The sequence below is a fragment of the Sinocyclocheilus grahami genome, unplaced genomic scaffold (genome assembly GCF_001515645.1).
Source record: "Sinocyclocheilus grahami isolate Dianchi unplaced genomic scaffold, SAMN03320097.WGS_v1.1 scaffold460.1, whole genome shotgun sequence".
NCBI classification, from domain to species: Eukaryota; Metazoa; Chordata; class Actinopteri; order Cypriniformes; family Cyprinidae; genus Sinocyclocheilus; species Sinocyclocheilus grahami.
In genome coordinates, this window is record NW_015505639.1 from 893,632 (window position 1) to 919,789 (window position 26,158).

General features: G+C 35.2%; 2 protein-coding genes across 2 annotated transcripts in view; both read left to right on the forward strand.

Moving 5' to 3' along the window:
• The first annotated feature begins 1,171 nt into the window (after positions 1-1,171).
• LOC107552877 (zona pellucida sperm-binding protein 3-like) lies at positions 1,172-2,246 on the forward strand. The gene is made up of 3 exons (XM_016234915.1): positions 1,172-1,746; positions 1,988-2,106; positions 2,183-2,246. Exons 1-3 carry the CDS (start codon positions 1,210-1,212, stop codon positions 2,244-2,246), a joined length of 720 nt encoding a protein of 239 aa, XP_016090401.1. The 5' UTR covers positions 1,172-1,209.
• A 15,542-nt stretch (positions 2,247-17,788) lies between these two features.
• Positions 17,789-26,158, forward strand: part of LOC107552904 (uncharacterized protein C15orf52-like) — a 37,923-nt gene continuing 29,553 nt past the window's right edge. Inside the window, exons 1-5 of the mRNA XM_016234937.1 lie at positions 17,789-17,959; positions 18,321-18,421; positions 18,609-18,713; positions 22,607-22,747; positions 23,986-24,126. Of these exons, the coding sequence (XP_016090423.1) occupies positions 17,884-17,959; positions 18,321-18,421; positions 18,609-18,713; positions 22,607-22,747; positions 23,986-24,126 (564 nt within the window). The 5' untranslated portion in view covers positions 17,789-17,883. The remainder of the gene's footprint in view (positions 17,960-18,320; positions 18,422-18,608; positions 18,714-22,606; positions 22,748-23,985; positions 24,127-26,158) is intronic.

Below are 26,158 nucleotides of genomic sequence, written 5' to 3' on the forward strand. Positions count from 1 at the left end.
TTCATTACAATTCACTACAGTTGCTCTACAGACAGTTCAATTTCAGTGTTATCGGTTATCAGTGATGTGTATGTTATGTGTGACAAAGGGGCAAATAAACATATTTCAAGTGTTAAATGTGTTGGTCTAAATAACTGCTAAAATAAATATTTTAACAAAATGTCTTTATTATTTTGTTTTATCATGCTTGCATAGATGGGTCATTATTGTGTGTAAACTTGATGTAGTTATAAATAAACTTGGAAAATCTTAAATATTAATTTCTGGTCATTGTAAAAAGATATTTTGAATATTCACAGATCATGGAATTTATAGAACAGGGAATATTAAATGCTGAAATAAACTGATTTCTAAAGATAAAGCAAAAAAATGCCCAGCGAAGTATGAAATAACATAGGAAATTAATACGGGTCATTTTAGACTCATGTTGTGCATTAGAAGGGGTTTTCATAGCTTCTGCATCAAAGAATTAAGAGAATTAAATTTTTCTTAAACAGTATCAGTCAATAAAAGATTTTGAGACTTAATATTTCTAAAATATTTATAGTTTCTTAATAAATCTAAAATGTTTTTGCAATGTATTGATGAATCTCTCTCATTGTGGAATCTCCAGACATTACAGGGATTGAATCAGAAGTACACTAAAGTGCAATAATTACACATCAATTAAATTAAAAATACACAATGAAGACTAAAAATGGGACAATAACATTTAGTACCTGACCAATTGGAGATGACATCTGCGCTGCTTAGTCGCTCCCATTTTGATAATTTATTGATATTTTCTTTTCTACTCATATATATGAGTATAATTCACTGTTGCATCAAATTGTATTTATGTATATGGCATTACCATTAAACAATAGTGATTATGCTAAACTAAAAACTCTTAAAAAGAGATAATTAGTTAATAATTTTTATGAACTTTTTTAGATGGCATTAACTTTCTATAATGGACAAACTGTCAGAGTTTCTTAATTGTAAAATCGTGAGCAAATGAAGATTAAAATCTCAGATCCATATCAAGCTTTCTATTGATTTGTGATCTTGACTGTTCTCAGTTGGTAATACATAAACTCTACAGGTCCAGAGGAGAATCAAAGTTAACCAATTAAGCTTAAAGGGGAGGAGCCACCTTAACTCAAAGCTGTACTAAATAGCCAAGCTAACACTGATGTGCACTGAGGTAGTGTGTCAGAGTTTCTTAGGATGGGTGTCCTGCAAGCTTTGTTAGTGCTGGGTGTGATTGGGGCATTTGACCTGAAGAATGCATGGGGAAGTTTGAGATATGGTCAAAGTCCAAGCAGCATGAAGCCACAATTAGATCCAGCTTCTGGAGGTCCTGCTCTTTCTTCTCAAGGGTTCTGGAACCCTTTGCAAAAGGCTTCTCCGTTTCAGAGTCTTGACTCCAGAAGATTTGCACAAGAGCCTCTTGGTCTTCAGGAGAAGCAGATGTTGCAGGGTCCAGTGAAGCCTTTGGACTGGAGGTTTCCCGTTGTTCCGGAGGTGCCGAGCGAGATGGCGGAGGACTTCCAGTTGAGGCAACCCGTGACTCCCGGTAGTGTAGCTATTCAATGCGGTGAGAACCGGGTTCTGGTTGAGGTAAAGCAAGACTTATTTAGCAATGGTCAACTGATCCAGCCATCTGGATTGTCTTTGGGAGGATGTCCCGTTGTTGGTGAGGACTCAAACTCTAGGGTGCTCATCTTGGAGCATGAACTGCAGGACTGCAACAGTGTGTTGATGGTAAGAACTTAAATCTTACTGGATTATTTGTACACCAATATAAAAAAAAAGGTTCTTTGGTGTCAATTATTCATTGAACCTTTAATTTCCATGGGACCTTTCCATTCCTTATAATGGCAGACTTTAAGAGCTGATCACCGAGTGGTTCCTTGAACCAAAAGTGGTTGCATGGCATGGCTGCTAAACCCCCCCCCCCCGTGTAGATTAGGAGAAACTTTGTAACAACTGAAATCTCTTACAGATGACTGAGGATGAGCTTGTCTACAGCTTTGCTCTTACCTACACTCCTGAGGCGCTCGCTGGCACTCCGATTACTCGTGCCGATGGTGCTGTTGTTGGTGTTCAATGCCACTATCAAAGGTAAGTGAGCTTATCCAGCACTGTTTCTAGTGTTGCAACTGGAAGACCATTTATTTGGTGCCTCCTTGAACCGCAGGTCTCACAATGTGAGCAGTAATGCCTTGAGGCCAACTTGGGTCCCTTATGCTATATCATTTTAAATATGTATTTATTTTTTTTTACAAAAATGCATCAGTTCACTACAGGAGGCCTTTGTTCACCCCCCGGAGGCGTGTGAGGAACGTTTTAATATGGATGGATGCGCTTTGACTTCTTTTGGACTGTTGAACAAAAACACCCGCCCATGCCATTATTAAACTTGGAAGAGAAAGGACAATTTTTTTTAATAACTCCGATTGGATTTGTCTGAAAGAAGACATACACACCTAGGATGCCTTGAGGGTGAGTAAAACATGGGCTAATTTTCATTTTTGGGTGAACTAACCCTTTAACGTGGGTGTTCAGTGTCTCTTTTTTTTTTTTCCTCTCTCTTTCCCTTCTAGGTGTTCAGTGGCAAGGCTTCACTTGGTTCGAGAGCGACGGAAGACTTTACCTGGTGTTCAATAAATTTGAGAAACCTACCCTTGTTTCTGGTTTGTTTTTCCTTGTGTAGATTATCAACCAGTTTTGACCTGAAAACATGCTTTCAGTGTGGGGAAACTGATATTTGTACAGCGGTCTGGAAGGGGAGAAATTTAATGGGGAGCTAACGTAACCCTAAAGATAGACCTCCTACAAACTCTGGTTTTTAAAGAATGGTTTCAAAGTGGAGTTCCTGGTGGATAACTACACTACCCATGATGGTGTAAATGTCACCAATCTGAGCTGTGCCAAAAACTCTACAGGGAACACATTGCAAATATTTATTTGGATATTCTGCAATAAACTTAAGATTTTTCAACTTTAAATGAGTAGTCTAGACCTAACTCCACTGGGAAAAGTGGGTGGGTACCATTGCACTCTTGAGTTATTGGACGTTTAGGGGTTGGGTGGTGAAATGTTGTGCCACTAGCACAGTCCAACAGAATTTAAGGTCATTGTGTTAAGTGTTTCCCAATATGCTTTTCCTTTTTTTCTCCCCCCCCCCCTTGACCAGGGCGGGGACCGCTGGTACATGCATGATTTTGAGTTGAATAGGAATGCTAAATGAAGTGCACTCCCAGTTTTAAACCTGTAAGCATCAGCTTTGGCACATTTCCCACTTTTGGAGTTCTCCACCTTCAGTTGGGTTATTTGTAGGTCTTGCACATTTAATATAGAAAGATGGCATGCATCTTAAGTTCGGTTTAATATTTAGGGTACCCAGCTTGCAGAACCTGATGTAATTTGTTTTTGGTGCAGTAGCAGCAGATCCGTTATTCCTAAATTGGTTTCACATTCAATCGTAATATCATTTAGAATTTGATGTTTGGAATCCCAGTTCCTTTTAACCTTTTAATGTGTTGCCTGGTGGTTAATGCAGCGTCTCAGGCATTTGGTTTCTTGCACAGCAGTTTCACTATGAATGTCGATATTTGGGTTTTGTACCATTGGCTGATAGGTATCTGTCGGAGCTAATAAATGAGGAATGTCTTACCTCTTGTCTCGTCTTGCTCTCCGTGTGGAAATGCCGTTCTCGTGCTTGTATTTATACTTTGGATCCTCCCTCAGGTGACACAGATACCTGCTCATCCACGCCCAAGAGTGGATAAACAAGTCTGTGTGCTCACATTAAAACAGTAGACTACAAGAAATGAGAGCTGAATGAAAAATAAAGCTGAATGAAAAAAATTAATATTTTTTTGGTATCCACTGTATTTGTTGAATATGTCTTAAATGACCTCTATGAATTAGATTCATGTGTTTGAGTGGCTGATGCACTGAACACTGAATTAATCTATGCAAGTTCCTCTAAAAATTAATGGCATAATCCATAAGTCATCAGATCAGTGCATGTTAAAACATGTGAGTTTCAGTGTAAATTTTCTGATTATGCTGTAAAATGGTGTAGATGTTTTTGTTTTGTTTTGTTTTTTTCCATGGTGATAGGAAAGTTATCGTCCCATTGATGCAGCACGGATGGAGGAACCAGACAGTTGAAGGAATCATAATTATGGCCTGTGTTTATACTTCACTTCACAAAACAGAAAGTCTACAAAAATCAGAAAGATCTTCCGAGATGTCAGCTAAATTCAATTTACAATCTGTGATGGGTTTTATTAAAAAAATTTCAACTGAAAAAATTTAAAGCAATCATCTTTCATAATGCAATCTACAAAGTTTTGCATTAAAAAGATTCTAAGGAAAACATTTGCATATGAGGTAATTAAAATCAGGAAGGTGTTTTACGTTTGTAATCCTTCTCAGCCGATGATCTTCTACACCCATAAAACACATCCTCAATCAAATAGAATGAATCAGCAATTATATTCAGCAATGAAATTAAGCGTTGAGGCATGAAAAAAAAAATCTGAAACTGGCTTTAAAAAATATTTGGACACATTGGTATTTATATAAAAGAAAGAGCAGCGTTTGTTTGCGCATGATGTTTGCTTTGATATTTTATCTAATGTAAACACATTTAGAGTGACTCAGTATGCAAATGACAAGAAATGTCGGTGGCTTCATGCAAAAGAGAAATTACATATAAATTAAACAGAGATTAAATAGCAATTCTTGCATCTCAAACTGGGGAAACAAGGGCAATTTTGGTGCTATTTGGAAAAGAGAATGTAGACATGAAGGGAGGTGATCAAGTTTGAATGTTTGTAAACTGACACTGTGTTGAGTTTAGAGGAGCATTGAAAAGATAACAGTGTTTGAATGGTTTATGTTTGTCTTATATTCTTCTGAAACACAAAGCATTAGGTGTTTGCTCTGTGAATCTGGATTAACTCGCTCTGCAAGGGTGTATGAAGAGTCGCAGAAAGGCTTGTATTATCTCTAACTGATTTAATAAAGGTTCTGTCAGGACCACTATCGTCAAAATGATAGATACTTAGCATAAAGTTTGGTTTGGCGGTATGGTTCTGTTCTGGGCAAAAAACCTCCCTGCCCATCCATGCAGCCTGTCATGAATGAGCAGGGAGAGCAGCAATAATAACCCCCCCAGGGTTAACAGAACAGAACAAGGCAGATATCATTAATGTACTCAATGATATTTAAGTGTAACACTTTATTCAAGATAAAGGAGTCTGATTAGCAAGGAATATCAGAAAGCTAAGTCCTGACTGTGGCAAAAGGTGGAGCTGGGGATGGAGGAGGGTAATTTGCTCCGAAGCAAGCTGAAAAGCTGCTGAATAATACTGAATACAGCTTATATAGGAATGCCGCGATAGGTGTCGTATTCCTATAGGTAGATGTGATCAGCTGAGAATCAGCTGATGCAAGCTTGACTCACGTGACCTGCCAGAACTAACGCTAAAGCTTAATTTAGGGTTTGACAGACAGATAGATAGATAGATAGATAGATAGATAGATAGATAGATAGATAGATAGATAGATAGATAGATAGATAGATAGATAGATAGATAGATAGATAGATAGATAGATGACAGATCTATCTATCTGATAGATCTAACCCAGATGACTATCTTTCACTAGTCATACCTACACTGAAAAAAAATTATACTACATTTTTTTAAGGTAAGTGGTTTCAAACAATTTATTTTAGCTACATTTAATAAAAAAAATATATATATTGAAAGTTTGTCAACTAAATTTGTTTATTTAGATGTAGCTAAAATATATTGATTGCAACCACTTACCTTAATTTTTTTTTAACTTCATTTCCAGCGTTATCGTTGACATAATTGCAAAGATATTATTTAAACTGAGCTGGATGTTGACATCACTGAATTCAATGATGAACTGTCTTTAACTGAAAAATGAGTGTTTACTATTGTCATTTTGCATTATTGACACTATTTTCCTAATTAATGCTGTTCAGTTGCTTTGTCACAATCTGTATTGTTAAAAGCGCTATATAAATAAAGGTGACTTGACTTGACTTCTGTCAAATATTAAACGCACATTTAGGAAACGTCTATGTTGCAAAGTGTGCATTCACAATTTTTAAAAAACAAATGTTTAGATCAGATAGTCAGTTGATAGATAGATAGATAGATAGATAGATAGATAGATAGATAGATAGATAGATAGATAGATAGATAGATAGATAGATAGATAGATAGATAGATATGATGTGAGATACAAGTGTGCTTTGCATTTTGGCTTCATGAGAAGTCACAAATACAAATGTTCAATGTAAATAAAGAGCAGGTATGTCAGTGTAATATAAAGCCCCAGTGCCATCAGAATCTCTTTTGTAATGGCCTGCATACACATATGTAGTGTTGTGGAGATGACTGGTCATGCAGCAAAAAACACTGGATAGTTTCCCCTCCAGCTACAGGTGTAGTTTTATGTTTCAGGTGTGGTCACACAAACACAGACGTAATTTGCTGCATATTTGTACAAACCGGGTTTCACACGCTGACATTCTATATGTTGAACTAAACCACCCAAAAAGAATAACAGTTTCTTCCCACAAGCAGTATCTCTTTATATGTAGGCTAGATCTGCACTTTGGCAACATTCTGTAGCTTTTGGCAGTCTGTAAAAATATACCTCAGATTTCTTGTCAAATCTCTTTGTACGGTCAATCGCAAAGCTCTTTCTCGTTTTAGATGTGTTTTGTGTGTTCTGTCGCAGCATTCACGCTGAAAACTAATGCTGCCCCTCAGTGTTTTTGCCACTCAGTGGGCGGAGCCACACTCACTGCAGCTGACGTGACGTCACGTGCATACCATAACTATCCACCTTTTTCTTGCCATAAAAATGGGCGCAGCCATTTGTAAATTCTATGGGTCAAGCTTTCGGTCTCAACCGCGTCCAGCTATTTTTAGCTGTACAAAACAGTTAATTTTGCTGCTTGATATTGAAAATTGGTGTGTCTTACCATATTATTTTAATGTATTATCTTAATTGCGAACACACTGGTTTGTAGTGTAAACAGTTTTACCATTTACTGCACGTTGTTATTCTTCTCGTTATTTACCTATAGCGGCTAATGAACCGGAAGTCTCGCCCATAGGCTTATTTTCACGTTGAAGAAAAAGGTGGATCAAGTGCAGTAAACGGTAAAGCTATTTGCGCCACAACCCACTGTGTTTATAATTAAGAAAATACATTAAAACGATCTAATATTAAATACCAGTTTGCAATATCAAGCAGCCTAACGGACAGCTTTTGGACAGCTAAAGATGGATAAAACTGAAAGCCTTGCATGTTTTAAGTTACAACATGGTCGCACCCTTACAATTAAAAATAAAATACATTAAAAAAATTCAAAGACTCTCTGTTCACAGAGCTATTAACCTGTTGAGCGGTACGGAACCACATACGGGATTTAAGACGCCTTTCCACTGCACACAACATTCGGAAACGACTGTCGCATTTCTCCCCCTAGTGGCAGTCGCACAGAACTTTCAAACTGGTCGTGAAGCAACGTTACCCTCGGCTTATTTACCATGGTAAAATTAATGAATGGCTATATCGACACAAAACAAATGACCCCCCAAACTAAAAACATAGTAGGTTTTATGGGGCTAATCAACGTATAATGATTTAATAATTATAAAATAATTATTTCTGCCATAAAGTGCCATTGTACAAAAAAAGTGTTCACAGCATAACGTTAAAATGGAAATATATTGATAATTATAGACCTTGCGCTGATAGTTTTGATTAGAATACATCACATCCGGTCGGGCGGTCGCATACAGTCTAGCCGTAAAAGTTCAAATATTTGAACACATCCGAAGCTCAAATCGGATCCAAATTTTCTGCATACGCATGTGATCAGAACTCCACGCAGCCAAAGTCCCTTTAAGACAAGTGGCCATCTTTGAAATGCCTCTCAGGCATGCAAGTGTAGCTCCTATCTCTTTGAATGGGAAAACTATGAAGGTAAAACAATGCCTAAAAGATTTGCATACGCAGGGTAAGAGTTGTGGAAGTGTACATAAGTAAGCATAAATTAAATTTGCATGCGCAAGAGAAGCTTTGTAAAGGTGTAAATCATGTTTCAAGCGTAAGAAACAATGAATTGCAGCATTTTACTGCTACTCATTAGTGTAATTCATGTATCTTGAAACTGCAGCTTCATGCTAACGCAAAATAAATATGATCTGCATTCTTCTGATTTCCATTTTTCCATGCTTACACTTTTGGCACGTTGTTTTTGCTAAAATACTGCAATAAAATAAAAGTACTGCAAGCCTGTGAACAGTGATTTGCAAGCGAAAACAACAGTATAAAGAACTGCAAAATGGATTGACTGCATAGAACCAATCTGTATGTGTAAAAAAACGAACTGTTGCAAATGTCTAAATGACTTGTGCATGTGGGACAAAAAGTTCCCGAAAAATAAACCGATATAGCTCCGTCTTTCTTCCCTCTGCGCTTACAATTTTGGCACGATTCTCTCATTAACTGAGTTTTTTTAAAGAACTGCAAAACGGATTGACTGCATAGAACCAATCTGTATGTGTAAAAAAACTAACTGTTGCAAATGTCTAAATGACTTGTGCATGTGGGACAAAAAGTTCCCGAAAAATAAACTGATATAGCTCCATCTTTCTTCCCTCTGCGCTTACAATTTTGGCACGATTCTCTCATTAACTGAGTTTTGCAAGCGTGAGGGGGAGGGTGGGTCCGCTACCTTCTTGTAGCCAATCAAATGAAGTTCTCGCTGACTCTCCATTTACTCTTATCCGATTGGTTCAATAAACACATCACATGCCAAAACATTAATCTTCATTTAGTTCAGGATCGTTCTCGCTACCAGAATGGTACTTTTAACGTGCACATACATTAAAATAATATAACAACTTAATTAAAACATGATACTTTACAAGTTGTGTACCATTAGGCTAGACTCCCATGTGTTCATACTGAATTGTGAGTTGGTGTTAACATTATTGGATTGGTTTGGCTTTACATTGAAATTTCATATATCATATAATCTGCATACACCATTGAGCTGATGTTAAACATTACAGTCAAAATGATGTTATGTGACAATGCTCAGCACTATAGTATCAGAGTGCTATACTTTGTAAAACCTTTTTACTATACCAATAAGGCTACATAAATCTGATTTTGTCCGTTTTTCAGGCCATGTCTCTGTTTACGGTATTTAACACTCAATTGTATATTTTGAAATTTCGGTATTGATTCTGATTATTTTCATGTGACTGATCAAGCTATTATATGAAGCAAGTATGCGCAACAACATGCTTTCTTTGTGTCCAGGTTTGACTAATGCAAAAACTTACACTTCAAATCAACATAAAAAAAAAAAAAAAAATTCTAAAGGGGTGTAATGATTCATTCGTTTTCTCTATGCATCGATTACAAACCCTGATGATGCAATGCATCGATCTTGAAACAGGGATTTTTGAATCGTGAATCGTTGATTTCGGACAGTAATCGGTTTAAAACGCTAAGAATCGAATGAATCGCGATTTATATAGCGATTCAATGCTTTCAAAATATATTCACATTAAATTACTACAAGCACGAATTAACGGAGACCTTGAACAGTGTTCGTGCCTTGCATCTCTCCTTCACGCGCTCCACTATTTACTGCCTGTGACTGTCACAGGATTGCGCTCGCGCTCCGTTCGTCTCACTGACGCAGCTGATGTGTGATCTCTCCTTAGCACTCGTGGCCAGTAATGCTAAAGTGAAGTAGTTTTACTTTTCTTTAGTTTTTCAATGGCTCTCGGTCATGCCGACGACATTACCTGAGCAGTCGAAGGCTGCGTATTTATTGCATGGACGGAGCAAAAACGTAAGTGTCTAAAGCATATAGGCTACACACAGTTCCATTGAATGATAAATGTATTTTAACAATGTCGTTGAACCGAATGTACGAAGGAAACTGTTAAAATAACCACAGCTTTAACAACAACCTTGAAATAAGATCGTGAGGCTGATAATCAGATGCATGAAAGTAGAGTTCATTGTTCGCGTTTTCTTTCAGGATCATCATTCACCGATGGAGAGGAAAAGTTAAATACTATAGCATTTTATTTTATGAAAATGAGATGAAGAAGTTTTCGCACTGAAAGAGAAGTGATCTCGCGCTCATAGACGTGCCAGGCTGCAGCTAAACTGTATAAAAAGCAGAATGAACTGAAACATTAAGACAATAAACACAATAAATAAATATAATTTATGAATGATGCAGTGCTAATTGACATATAATTTATTACAGTACAGAAACTATAAAGTATATGCTCTACCTAATTCTGTGCAGAAAATTGAAAATATTTGTTGTAGTATATAAAACCATCATAAAATTGCCATTAGGAAAAAATTAAAGATTACAAATGATTGAATATTGTCCAGCAGTGTATTTGAATTCTTATAGCAAATTCAAAGTAAGAGATAAGAAAAGAATTCCTTGTAAAAAATAAATAAATAATAATAATTATAATTATAATTGCCCCCTGACTAAGCATTTAAAGAATTTAGGGGAAGCATTTAAATTATCCTGTGAACGCACTTAAAGAATGCAGAATCAAATCGAATTTAATTGTGAATCGAATCAAATTGAATTGTTCTGAATTTGCAAAAATCATTCTTGAATCGAATCGAAAACCTATGAATCGTGAATCGAATCAATTTGCTGTCTACCCAAAGATTCACAGCCCTACTAAATATATATCCAAATTCAAGTAAATAATTATGTGGGAATCCAATGTTCGCAGCCTCTAGGGAACACACAGCCATGTTTACATGTTTATATATAGAGCTAAACAGCCGTCTAGTGGTTACTTAATGGTATTCCAGATGATAAATGGTGAATAAATTCCCAATAAGTTAGAGATAACAAATATTTTAGAAATATTTAGTAAAAATCCCCTTAAATTACAACATGTTAAAGTAAAAAAAAAAATATTACTGTTGGCTAAATTATTATTGAACCAAATTTTAGTTTAAGAAATATTTAGTAAAAATCCCCTTAAATTACAACATGTTAAAGTAAAAAAAAATATTACTGTTGGCTAAATTATTATTGAACCAAATTTTAGTTTTAAAAAAATGTAATCGTCCCTGATCAGTAGACAGGTGAAATTATACATGTATTAAACTAGTGCAGATACTAGGCCATCTTTAAGTATAATCAAAATTACAATATTACAATAAACTAATATATCATATAATAGCCTGTTGAGGAAGAAAATTATACTACACAGCTCGATATTCAGTATGAACACATAGCCTAATGGTACGCAACTTATAAAGTATCATGTTTTAATTAAAAATAAATAAACAAATAACAATTTAATGTATGTGTACTGCTTGCAAAACTCAGTGAGTGAGAGAATCGGAGCTGTACATATCGGTTTATTTCGGGAACTTTTTGCCCCACATGCACAAGTCATTTAGACATTTGCAACAGTTAGTTTTTTTACACATACAGATTGGTTCTATGCAGTCAATCCGTTTTGCAGTTCTTTAAACTGTTGTTTTCGCTTGCAAATCACTGTTCACAGGCTTGCAGTACTTTTATTGTATTGCAGTATTTTAGCGAAAACAACGTGCCAAAAGTGTAAGTGTGGAAAAATACATGAATTACACTTATGAGTAACAGTAAAATGCTTCATATTCGTCCCGTTGTCTGACAACAGAAACAGAAAAATTTATATTTTTAATTTTCTAATTAGCATATGACATCATCTAGCGACATTTAGCACTTTATGGAGGACAAAACCTGCAAAAACAATAAATAAATAAATACACAAATAAAATGTCAGTAATTCTGTGTTTTTCTGTCAATATGGGGTGCTGTGTGTACATTAATGAGGAAAATAAATAACTTAAATGATTTTAGCAAATGGCTGCAATATAACAAAGAGTGAAAAATTTAAGGGGGTCTGAATACTTTCCGTACCCACTGTATCTTGAATACATGTAGTTGTTGTTTTTTTTGGTGTTTGGCTTAGTGTTATGTTAGAATCCTTATTATACTCTTATACCTTTTGTTCTTTAATATTTTGAATTGTTTTTAGCTTTATTTTTTGTTTTTCATTTAAATGTTAAGTTTAGAACTTTTGTTGTATGCATTTGTCACTTTTATTTAATCTCTTTATTTTTAAAATGTGTATAGGTAGTATTTATAAAGTTTGAGCTTTTAGTTTTGGATCTGTTTTTAGTTGTCTTAATACTACTATTGATTGCTTCTGTCGTCCTCATTTGTAAGTCGCTTTGGATAAAAGCATCTGATAAATGACTAAATAAATTAAATGAATTGTCGATGTTTCTTACAGGAATCATCATGCAACACCAGGAGCATCACATCACGTTCATGGACTTCTGTGAGGACAGACATTATCTGCTGGAGGACGATGTGAGATCCATACAGATTCAGACTGTAAAATCATTTTGATTCTTGTATCCAGACCGTTTACTGGTAGTATAACCTCACATTCTGACTCAGAACTGCTAATCAGATGGAGACCGTCTGATTTACTTTTTATGCTTAGCAGAAGTATTTATCTAAAGCGGCTTATAAGTGAGGAAAGCCACGGGCAATCTGTCATAATAAGCGCCAATAATATTTGCAGTAAGTAAAATAATTATCTATACACAGACTGTATATATTATACACACACACACACACACACACACAAAGAAAAACAAGTAGATAGAATAGAAAAAATATAAAGCTAGTGTTTGTTTGTTTGTTTTTGTTGTTGTTGTTTTTTATTTAAAAAAATAAATAAAAAAAGAAGATAAAGTAGAATTAAAATAGAATAGAAAGTGCTAGAGTTAGAGGGTCAAATAAAGGTGGAACAGATGCGTTTTTAGTCGTTTCTTGAAGATGGTTAAGGTTAATGTAGATATATATTTATATATTATATTTAGAGTTTTTAACTTAATATTTCAATAATTCATCAACACATTTGTATGTACATGGTTCTCTGATATCAGTTAATGCCATGCAGGAAAATAAAAAAAAAATATATAGAATCTTTTTTTTTAGAAAGTGTTTTACTTATTTATCTTTTTTTATTGTTTAATTCTGTAATACATTTTCATCAACCCTGTCCTATGGCTTTTTAAACAAAATAAATGTGAATAAGTTATGAAAGTTGTCATTTTTGGGTGAGCGAGAGTGAAACATTTTTGTCAGGCCAACCCAAAATATTTATTTGAATTCATTAATATTTATTTTAAGAGTTTTTAGCGTAATATTTCAAGTAATGGTTCTCTGATGGCGGTTAATGATATGAAGGGTAACAACTCAATTATTTAATCTTTTTTATTTTTCAGAAAATATTTTATTTATTTGTTTATAATTCATTTACATTTTTATCAATAATTAATCATTGACTTTTGATCAACCCTCTGCTATGGGTTTGAAACAGTTTTTGAATTAATATTTCAATAACAGCACTTTTGCATGTTCACGGTTAATGACGAGCTGGCAAAACAAATAAATGATTGAATCTTTTTTTAAGAAAGTGTTTAATTAATTAAATAATTATGTTAATTGATTTAGCATTTTTATGATTTAATTCATTATTTTTTTAGAAGGTGTTTAATTTTGATTTTATTTATTTAGTTTTTAAGTTATTTACTCTTTTTTTTTATTTTTTTTTTTATTTAAGCTATTATTTGTATTATTTATTATTTTTATGATTTAATTATATTTTCAACCCCTGTTTCGGCCCTGTCCTATTAAGCAACAACACGAGAGTAAATACATTTGGGCTGAACTATTGTTTTAAATTGACTAGTGAGAGTGTGAAAGGGAGTTTTTCTAAAAGTTCAATGAGCCCATAGTTGAAGAAACACTCATAAACGTACATACAGATTTCAAACTTTTGTTCTTTAAAATGAGTACTTTTTAATATAAATCTTCTATTGAGGGTCATGGAATGAATGGATGTGATTTGTGGAGTTTTTCAGGGGTATGACAGCAGACGTGGGTGGGGGAGTGAGGGGTAATTTTAACTATGAGCAAGAGCTTTAGACAGAGAGAGGCTGCGCAGTACGGGTGAGCGGTGGGGTCCGTTAGCAGGGCTTTTCTTTGCATTCGGGGATCTTGGCTCGAAGCCCAACTGGCGTTTTTGTAATCAAGGCATGATCCGGGACTCCATGCTCTTCTTCCCCGAGCCGCGTCGGCTGCCTGCCGTTTGGAAGGGTCCCAGATTTCCCTGCTGACATGAACAGAGCTGTGAGTGCCACTGTTTCTCATTCTTCCACTAGCTTTTTCTCACTCCAATCTTTTGTACACATCTTTGCTCCTCTCCGGATCCCGCTCGTTTCTTTTGCAGCAGTCTGGATGAGGATGGTAGCTGCAACTAAGCTTGCCGTCAGATGTGCGTTTGTCTTACGCTCCCCAGAAGAACGAGGCCTGGGTTTGGGCACGAGAGCGTCTGTCAGCTGACAGTTAGAGCCGTTGTTAGAGAGGCTGCGCAGTACGGGTGAGCGGTGGGGTCCGTTAGCAGGGCTTTTCTTTGCATTCGGGGATCTTGGCTCGAAGCCCAACTGGCGTTTTTGTAATCAAGGCATGATCCGGGACTCCATGCTCTTCTTCCCCGAGCCGCGTCGGCTGCCTGCCGTTTGGAAGGGTCCCAGATTTCCCTGCTGACATGAACAGAGCTGTGAGTGCCACTGTTTCTCATTCTTCCACTAGCTTTTTCTCACTCCAATCTTTTGTACACATCTTTGCTCCTCTCCGGATCCCGCTCATTTCTTTTGCAGCAGTCTGGATGAGGATGGTAGCTGCAACTAAGCTTGCCGTCAGATGTGCGTTTGTCTTACGCTCCCCAGAAGAACGAGGCCTGGGTTTGGGCACGAGAGCGTCTGTCAGCTGACAGTTAGAGCCGTTGTGTTGGGTTATTTGACATGTGATCCGTACGGATGAGTGGGAAGCGCAGGAAGCGGCTGCTGGAATGTTCCCTGTCATTTTGCAGCACTGATGATTCACGTTGACTCGTGTTGCGCTGGGTCTTCCTCTGTGTGTTTGTACCTCTGCGAGGTTTGTTTTGGTCCCCTGACAACCGAAGTGTCTGTGAGTTCTGTGCGCACTTCCCTTCAAAACGTAATCGCTTAAGATGCTTTTTAAAAAGGAATCGTTCAGCCAAGTTCATTTAATCCTGTGCGACTCTCCTTTTTGCGTTGAACACAAAAGGAGATATTTTGAAGAATGCTTAATGGAATTGTTCAGCCAAAAATAAACATTTGAATTATTAGACTGCATGTTTTTTTCTCCCAGACATCTTGGTCTGGTCCCACATAATATGTCAATATGTCTCAGTGTGCTTAGTGAAACAGGAATGCTGGGAATCCTAACAAAGTTAAGATGTTTGGTGTTGTCTGAAACAGGACTTATTCTGCTGATATTAACCAATCAGAATCCCTTAATAAATCACATTGCAATGAGTGTGAATCTGTTTCTGGGCTCATATATTAGAATGTTATGTTTTGATTGTTAAAGTACGTCTACGTAGTGCTTCAGACTTTTTAATTTAGAAAAAGCAAGAAAATTCCTATTTGCAGATATTTAGAGAGGCTGATAAAATGCTGATGCACATTTGAATGACAGCAAAAATATGAACACAAGTGCTGATTTTAAACAAACACTTACAGTATTATGCACTCAGAATTTGAAAACAGAACTTGCACAATTTGAAATGTTCATTACTTTTCTTATTGTTTTGCATGCTTGTAGCACATCATCCATCTGTTGTGTGCTGTCACTTTAAAAGCGTACAAACACTCAAGTGCATGGGTTTTTTTCAGTGGCTTTGCATGAGTGTTGAGTCATTGTATTTCACAAAGAATCTCTTCACATGAACGGCAGCTTTATCTTCCTCTTCTGCTTCAGACAGGTGAGGTCAAATGTCAGTCTGAGAGGTGGAGTTTAGCTTATTGTGAGTATTTATTAAATATTTCTTGTAATGCTCTGGTTTGGCCTTGACATACAGAGTTAGAGAGCTGGAATTGGAGTTCGACTCTCAGTAAAATGTGTGTTATTTGAGCTGTGCAGTGACTAAATGGTCCTTTTGGTAATGTAACTGAGCACTAGTAATAGAGATGCTTGTTTTAACAACCCAAAATATTATTTTGTCTTTTGTTAGAGGATGCCAGCCATGAGTCTGTGATCTGCGGTGGTTTGCTGGGATAAAAGCATCTTTCGATCTCGAGGAATCTCTGTTTGAGCTGAAATCTGACTCTATTCTCTCTCAAATCTCTGCAAGCCTCTGCAGATCCAAATTTACTCTGTGTGGGAGTCGCGCTGGCCTGGAGTCAGGCGGGTTATCGCACCGTAGCGCTGCTGCAGGCGCTCCAGCTTTCATTGTCTCAAATAATCCACAGATGCAGGGAGATCTTGACGTTCGGTCCGATGCCTGGTTTACTGACACAGTGAATAGGATGCTGTGCTAAACGTTTCTCTTCAGCTGCGCGGTGAATTATTCGTTCCCCCGGTGCGTCCAGCACGTGCCCTTTTGCCAATTCTGCAGCCATTTAAAGAAGCTGCAGCAGATCCGCGTGCTGTGATAGTGCTGCTGCTGCATCAGACACATTGCAACGTTCATGCAGGCTGAGCTGCACAAATAAAGCAACTCTTTCTAAGGCCTACGTTTGTGACTGTGCATTTAAACTGTTATGTAAACATGATTGTGATATTAGAAGTGTTTATTTGTATATTTAGGGCCTTAGTTTTTCACAAATTTAGTTTTTTTACCCCCTTTTCTTTTGTTTCCATTTTTTGTTGTTAAAATTTTTCTGAATTCGTTTTTTTTCTGGATTTAGTTTTTTTTTTATGTATGTATTTGCATTTTTCCACTCATTTTTCTGGATTCTCCTTTTCCCCCCTTTTTCTTTTGTTTCTATTTTTTTCTGGATTTCGTTTTTTTTGTTGTATGTATTTATTTATTGCATTTTTTTCCATCAATTTTTCTGGATTCTCCTTTTTTCCCCTTTTCTTTTGTTTCCATTTTTGTTGTTGTTTTAATTTTTCTGGATTCAGTATTTCTGGATTTAGGTTTTTGTATGTATGTATTTATTTATTGCATTTTTATTTTCATTAATTTTTCTGGATTCTCCTTTTTCCCTGATTTATTTTTTATGTATTACTTTTTTCCATTTAAATTTTTCTGGATTCACTATTTATTTATTTTTTTCTTTCTCGGTTTTATTTTTTCTGGATTCCATTTTCCCTGTTTTAATTTTTTTCTGGATTGCATTTTAACGTTTAAATTGATTTTTTATTTTTTTGGTAATCAAAAAACATTTCTAATTAATTTAAATAATGAAACTCATACAATTTAACAGCATTTTTTTTTAAGTTAAATTTTTTCCAGAATTCAGAATCCTATGAAATCTGTTTTATTTTATTTTTCTGTTTTCAGGCAGCAATAAATATTAGTATTGTGATTTTTACAGTTATATAAAATTATTATATTATGTTTCTTTATATTATAGTTAATGTATACGTATTATAATTTTCTTTATTATTATTTATTATTAATGATTTTTATTGTTATTATTTTTATTTTGCGATAGAATATTACAATAGTTATATTTTTTTAGTTTTTTTAGTGGTAATAATAATAATAATAATAAAAACAACAACAACAGCAGTACATAGTCAAAATCTTGAGTTTATTGAGTGTGTTTTGAGTGACAGCCTTTGAAATCATGGTCACATGTGAAAGTCAGACGTCTTGAAACAGCTGACGGCACGAGGAGTTTAATGCGCTGAGATCATGTTGCAGCTCGTAGCAGCTGATGTTAATAATGGCGTGTTCGTGTGCAGTTAGATGCACAAATGCATGTGGTGTTAAAGAAACTTTTCAATTGACTGGTGTGCAACTACTTATATGCTATTGTATTTCAGTTTCCGTCCTCGACTATTTCTTCTGGGCCTCTGGCATTTTATAGACATTTACATAACATAAATAAAGCTTTATTTTGTTAGATTTGGATTATGTAATTCTCTTATGTTTGCTCCAGACTGTTCAAATGTCACCTCCACAAGTGGGCAAGGAATATGTGCAAGACGCTGCTCTTTGTGTAGAAAAAGAGTTTCATTTTCGTGCGAGATGCAGTAAATAACAGAAACCCTGCTGGCAGACATAATCTATGCGATGTTGTACAGATTGTTCAGATTATTGTGTTTGTGTATGTGATGTTGACATGTTCGTAACCTGTTCAGAGTCCCACAGAAATGATGATGATGATGAAGAAGGAACACAAGGACGCAGAGCTGGATAAAAAGATCGAGGCCTTACGGAAGAAAAATGAAGCACTTATGAAACGCTACCAGGTGAAAACCTTGAACTTGCACATTTAAAATCTGTCAAAAAACACATTTAAGTTTGTAAACAAAACATTTAAAGTCACGGAACCTCATTTATGTATTTATTGTGAAAAATAAAATGTTAAAAGATCAAAGATTCCACAGAAAAAGCACTGTGTGTGTTTGCCTTGCTGAGTTTTGTGGTGTTCTGCAGGAAGTGGAGGAGGATAAAAAGCGGGCGGAGCAGGAAGGGATGGCACTCCACAGCAGGAAGGGAAAGACTGATGATCTGATCATCACCATCAACAAGTCCTCCAACGTGAGCTGCTTTATACCTGCACAGAGAAATACAAATGCCAGAGACATTTTAATGGTATATATATATATATATAGGAATCAAAAAGCATTTCTAATTAATATATAATGGAAGTCATACAGTTTAACAGCAATTTATTAAAAGTTTTTTTTTCAGTCCCTAGTAAATCAGTTTTTTTTCAAAATTCTATTTTTTTGCCATAAATATTAGTATTGTGATTTTAACAGTTGTTATATAAAATTATTATATTATATTTCTTTATATTTTAGTTAATTGAAAATTATATTTCTTTATTTTGTATTATTATATATTTTTTATTTTATTTTACAGTAATGCTCAAAATGCTAAATCTTTATTTTTAGTCCCTGGTCGGTGCTTAATAAAGCTAGTGATGTTTTTTATTTTTATACTTACAGTGTAGTACTTTCATTAAATGCCCCTACATTTACACTTCCAGAGAGACTGTTTACTTTAGCCGCATTCATTGTGAAACTTGCTAATTAGCGCATTATTAGGAAAGGTGATTTGCAAAGATTCATAAAAAACCCTTATACTCACTTCTTCTGTAGATGAGGCTAGATCACAAATGATTCGAGCGAACATAAACTAGTGATGGGAAGTTTGGATCATTTGACCGACTCGGACCTTTGAGTCTCGTTCAGCAAAATGAACGAATCTTTTTTCGAGTCATTTCGTTCATTTTAGCAAAATATAATTAAAATGTTATGGGTTACGTCCCTAATATGTCTACTACTTACGCAAACGTTGATCACACTACAAACAATACAAAACTGCTATAAGAAACAGAAAATATTAATTCATTGTTTACCTGGGTCTTCAGTCTATGATTAGCTCACCTCACCTCTTATCTGACAAGTCTTCGGGTTTGGGCTTATGGGGCTGTCACGTGATGAACGAACGACTCGAAAAACCCGAAGACTCGAGAGATGAACTAATCAATTCTCTTTCCGGCTCAGACTGCATAGGGTAAAGCTTATGGGGCTGTCACGTGATGAACGAGCGACTCGGAAAAACCCGAAGACTCGAACCAGGTGAACTACTTGACTAACTCCAGTACAGAACCTATAGGATGTTGCACATACGTGACTGAACGAATCACTCCCCGAGACAACTCGTTCTTCCCAAGTCACATTAAAGATTCATTCAAAATGAACGAATCGTTCAAGAACGATCCAACACTAACATAAACGCATTTAGGCTGATCGGGAGTGGCGCATTCACTTCAAAGCGAAAGTAACGTTAATCCTCTGCGTCTTCACAATGACAATTGCTATATTAAAAAGTTAAAGTGAAAAGTGACGTGACATGTGGCGAAGTATGGTGACCCATACTCGGAATTAGTGCTCTGCATTTACCCATCCAAAGTGCACACACACAGCAGTGAACACACACACACCGTGAACACACACCCGGAGCATTGGGCAGCCATTTATGCTGCGGCACCCGGGGAGCAGTTGGGGGTTCGGTGTCTAGCGCCGCACATATCCAGCTTCATATCAATGGGTTTTCATGGATGATTGAATTGTTTGGTAGCTTACGGAGTACAGAGATGTACTTGAGAGGTGAGGAGCTCCGGTTTGAATCCCGTGTAACTACGGTTCAACAAAACAGTTCAAATCTGCATATAAGGAAGTTAAAATGGCACGGTTGCATCAAAAAATGTGTTTTTATATCAGTTTTGCATTTGTTAACACTATCGGGTAGGTTTAGGGTTGGGTTTGGTGTAGGGCATATTTCCAACATGATAGAGCATTAACTTTTAGTGACAGTCCCCGGATATTTGAATTCTGAATCGCCGCAATACGTACCTGAAGAAACGTAATAAAAACACAGCAATACGTACCTATATCAACGTAATAAAAACGTACCAGGGTTGACGTATTGAACCCGTGTTTTAGCGCCACTCAGTGGACATTTCTCTTTGAAACTGCGGCGAAACGTGCAGTAAGGTACGTAAAAACGGTGTTGCAGAAATGTACGCAGAGGTACGTATTTGCCATGAGACTGGGTTGCTACAATCCCTGCTGGTACGAGACTCAAACCCACAACCTTTGGGTTACGAGTCCAACTCTCTAACCATTAGGCCACGACTTCCCCGTGGGCTTCCTCATAACACTATTCATTATTACATCCAACAATAAAGCACCTCAATCGCTTAATTGGAGACATCTTGTCTTCCCCTGCACCAGAGTCAACACAATGGCGGACTGATGACAGTCACTCAGGGCGGAGCTAAGGTAAGACACCAGTCCAGTCTGTGCTGAAACACTGCTGTCAATCAAACTATCGTGGGCGGGGCCTGTACAGAACTACGTCATTCTGACAGGAATCTCAGCACAGCCTGGTTTGAAAAAGGGGATTTTAAAATAGGGATTTAAAAAAAACACTGGATGGATTTTTATAATTATAGGATGGATGTGTACACACACTTCCAACATACATTTATGTTCAAAGTGAATTTTGCATCCGATGACCCCTTTAAAATCACCTTAAAATGCGAACGCGGGAATCGTTAAGCGGAATCGAAATGCACATGTCTTATCGAATACCCGATTATTGGAAATTTGGAACCGGTTCTCGATACCCAACCCTATAATTAGTACTGTTATTTTCCTGTTTATTGCTGCTTTGAAACAATTTATGTTGTATAAGGTCAACATTTATTTATTTATTGAAATAAATGTGATTTGACGTCTAAAACAGGGGACCACAAGACTTAAAACAATTTAGTATATATAATTTAATAAATAATTAAATTATTTTAATTCACCCCCTCGGGAACTGGTTTTATTTATTTATTTATTTATTTATTTATTTATGTAAGAACCAAGATTCCCACCATCTTCAAAAACCTGCATATATTTAAAAAAAATATTTTTAGACTTATGAGATTTATTAATTTACATGACTTTTCCATCTCAATGGCAATTTTTATAAAGCATGTACTTTTTTCTATTTATGCCAAGCTCTGAAGCATTGTATCGTGTAGAAATTGTAATAATAGTTAATAGTTTAAAAAATCCTTATCTTTAATCCTCATCCAATAAATCGCAAACGAATAGAAAATTCATGGGGCTTTTAAATGTTTTTGTGGACCGGTATTATAGTTAACTAAAACTAGAACCATAAAAAAAGTCCCTAACCTGAAATAAAATAAAATATTTAAAAAAAAAAATGTTTCAGCTAGCAACATTACTCATTTTAATTTAGTTTAACTTTTTGTACTAAAATTAAAATGGTAACACCTGTAAAAAAAACTAGATCTAAAATTTAAATTAAAGCAGAAAATATAAAAAGAAACCTAATTTAAAATAATGATAAAAACTGTAATAGTATATTATCTATATATATATTATATCTTTATTTGACCCTCTAACTCTAGCACTCTATTCTAATTCTATTCTTTAAAAAAAGCTTGTCCATTTTAGACTTGCACTCTATTCATTTGCTGCTTGTTTTCTTTATAAAAAATTTTTTTTGCATTATATCTGTTTTCTTTTCATTTATTATACAATTAACAAAAGCAAAAAAAGGCCTCTAACACTAGCTTGCTCTATTCTTTTTAGTGTGCTGCATTTAGTTAACTGAGACGTGTTATAGCTCTTTTGTTGATTTTGATTGCTTCCGTCGTCCTCATTTGTAAGTCGTTTTAGATAAAAGCATCTGCTAAATGACTAAATGTAATGTAAATGTATATTAACGATACTAAATGGGGGACCTTTGAGTCAAAAAGGTTGAGAGCCACTGAAGTAGTGCTGTCCTGAATTAGTTGAGCTGCAGGAACCTGAAGTAAAGTAAATGTAGAGAAAATCAATGATAGTTGAGCATATGAATAATAGAAGGGAGTTTTGATGTGATGTGTTTGTTGTGTTCAGGATCAGCGTGTGGTGACCAAGCGCTCGGGGCCCGGAGGACTGAGAGACGGAGAGCAGGAGAAGGATCAGGGATCGGGCGTCTTCAGCATCGGGAGAGGAAAGAGACTGCAGCTGCTCGTCACAACGTCAGCAAACATCAAGGTGAGACTGAATCAACCTTCCTCTTGTTCTCTGACTGCATTTTGTCCTGTGAGCTCTTTAAAGTCGACTGAGCAAAAGCCGTCAGGCACTAGATGTTAGACTCCTTTCAAATCTTCTGTAGAATCTTAGATGTGGGGTTTTTATTTAATAAACTGCTCGTTTTGGGAAAGTCCCATTTTCTCTCTTTGATGACTTTGATTACCTTTATAATGATGCCATGCAATCTGTTCATACTTCGAACTAGGGCTGAGCAATTAATCTAAATCAAACCTAAATAGTGACATTCTTCCCAAACATGAGAAGCACTTGTAAACTAGCTGTTGTCAACAAAAGAGACGCTTTAAAGGCTTAATGATTTAAACATCAAAAAAAAAAAATTTATTATTACAGCCTTACATATTAGTATTGTTATTTTACAGTTGTACTGTAAAATACAATTATTTTAAATAGTATTTTTACAGTGAAATCAGCATTATTTTAGTATCAGCATAATTTATTTTATTTTTTTCTGCTTTTGTTTTCATTTAATTTGTAACAATTTTGTTGTGTTTTTGTCATTTTTATGAATTTATTTATTTTAATCTGTCTGTAAAGTTTTTCTTAATTTTATTTCATTTTTAGTTTTATTTATTTAGAAAAATTTAATTTGGTCTGAAATTAAATATTTAAATATTTGTATATTTTATTTTATTTCTGTTAAAGTTCATTTTAATTCGATTTTTTTTCTATAAAAAATCCTTACTTAAAACAAAATCAAATATTAAATGTAACTAAAATAAGATATAAAAAAACGTATTTTTATGCCAAAACAACATTTCCCATTTTAGTTTAGTTTAACTTGATCTACAAAATAAAAAAAAGAAAAGAAAGATACTGCAAAAAAAAAAACTATATAGACTTAATATATAATATGAACAATTACTATAGTAATTCTTTCTTATTTTGTTTAAAATTAAGTAATAATAATAATCATTAAATTAATAACCGTTATTATTATAGGTATTATAGAAATACAATCACACAATTTTTGTCCAAATTTGTGCACCCTTACAAGCAAGCACAGAAAACAAATCACATTTTAAGTCGCAATTGTAATTTCATAAGAAAAGTCACTGTTTTTAAACCACATCATGTAGCCCAACTTTGAATGTTGTCGTCAGCAACTTAGTGTCAGACACAGCTCAAGTTAAAGCATGCATTTCAGTGCTGTTAGAGAGTGCTTTATCATGTTGTTTGAGGGGAAGAGGGTGTTCGGTGAAAGAAAGGACAGAAACCAGCCCGTGAGTCCAGCGAGGTTGAAGTCCTGTGCTGAAGAAGAGCTGGAGTCCAGCAACACACGAGGAAAACAGCGACCTCAGTCTGCAAAGAGAGTCACGGAGGTGAGCAGACGTGCTTGTGATGTCCTGTCTGACGTGTGTTTAGCAGCATGTGTCTGGGACGCCCTCTTCATTTTGTTCTCAAGCCTTGCTGCTGTAAATAGATTGAGACGGAGCTGATCATAAGAGCCGGGCTCTTGGCAGGTGTTTGTGTGTCTATTCTGCTGTTCTGGTGGATTCCACACATCACCAGCATTTACGCTGTTTCTCTTTTGTTTGTGTTTGTGTTTGTGTTTTACCTCTGCCTGCTTTACACTACCGTTCAAAAGTTTGGGGTTGACAAGATTTAAAAAAAAAAAAAAAAGAAAAGTCTCTTCTGCTCACCAAGTCTGCATTTATTCGATCAAAAATACAGTAAAAATTCTGAAATATTATTACAATTTCAAATAGCCATTTTCTATGTGAGTATATGTTCAAATGTAATTTATTTATATAATTTTCAGCATCATTACTCCAGGCTTCAGTGTCACGTGATTCTTCAGAAATCATTCTAATAATGCTAACTGAAACATTTCAGTTGTGCTGCCGAATATGTTTGTGGAAACAGTGATACATTTTGATCCAAATATGTGACGATTGAAATCGGTTGAGATTCTAAACAAATCACGATTCATTTAGGGGCAGGAGTTTATATGAATGCATGTCTGAGGGGAACTTACTGTCTTTAGAAAAGTTTAGATGGTATTTTTTCTTTCCCTCTTGCCTCTGTATAATGCACATTAAAGTTCATAAGCGCAGCGCTGCTTTGTTTACAGCGGAAACCAGGAAACGCTTTGAGCGCCACCTGCTGGCAGCGAGTGAATCTGCGTCTCGTTCAGCTCGTCTGCTGTTTCGGTTTTCTGCAGATATTTTTTATGCATAGTTTCACAAAACTGAAGTCAAACCATTCTGTTTTTGCTTCAAATTTCGAAATTATACAATCCAATTTGTAATGTAATGTAATTTGGTTGCCTCTAATTTTAAATGTTACAACAGAAGCGATCAAAACCAACAAAAGAGCAATAATATGCAAGTGCTATATTAGTATATTATTATAGTGTTATATTTCAATTTCACAAAGAAACGTGCAGCATTTTGTCCAAGCAATAATAAAAGGACACACATAATTTATAATTTGTCTTAAATCTCATTTTGTAAAAAAAAAAATCATGAGTTGAGTGAATCATTGCATCCCTAACTTCAACTTCAACTTTTATTTTATTTAAATTAGTTGCCAACAGCATTTCTGATTTTGTACTCATTTCATTTTTTGTTTTTGTTTTTGTTTTTTAAATTCTTTTTTTTTTATATATATATATATATATATATTTCTATATTATATTATATTATATTATATTTAGCTATTAATTTATATTTAATTTCAGTTTTAGTAATTTTAGTACTTCAGCTTTGAATTATTTTCAATTTCTATTTTTCATGTAACTACTTTAAGTTTAAGTTTTAAATATATTTATATTTTAGTTTCCTTGAATTTTTATTTCAATTTAAAAAAGTGATTTAAGTTTTAGTAATTGTATTATATATATATTTTTTATCTATATATATATTTCTGTTTAGCTTTAATTTATATTTTAGTACCTCAACTTAAACTTATTTTGTAATTTTCATGTAAATATTTTAAGTGTGTTTTTAAAGGGGTCATATGATGTTGCAAAAAAGAACATTATGTTGTGTATTTGGTGTAATGAAATGTGTTTATGCGGTTAAAGGTTAAAAAAACACATTATTTTCCACATACTGTACATTATTGTTTCTCCTCTATGCCCCGCCTTTCTGAAACGAGTCGATTTTTACAAAGCTCATCGGTCTGAAAAGCGAGGTGTGCTGTGATTGGCCAGCTATCCAGTGCATTGTGATTGGCCGAATACCTCAAGCGTGTGACGGAAATGTTACACCCCTCAGCATACTGTGATGCTGTCTCCCAAAGACGAGACAAAACCAATAAAACCCATTACAAACGAGGCATTTGTTGCATTCAGTGGGGACATAATTACTGATTATAAATAATGACTTATACTGTGTTTTTACACGTTGC

Coding starts and splice junctions, on each gene's coding strand:
- LOC107552877 (XM_016234915.1), top strand. CDS start 1,210: ATGGGTGTCCTGCAAGCTTTGTTAGTGCTGGGTGTGATTGGGGCATTT. Junction 1,747..1,987: donor ACTGCAACAGTGTGTTGATG/GTAAGAACTTAA, acceptor AATCTCTTACAG/ATGACTGAGGATGAGCTTGT. Junction 2,107..2,182: donor GTTCAATGCCACTATCAAAG/GTAAGTGAGCTT, acceptor CTTGAACCGCAG/GTCTCACAATGTGAGCAGTA.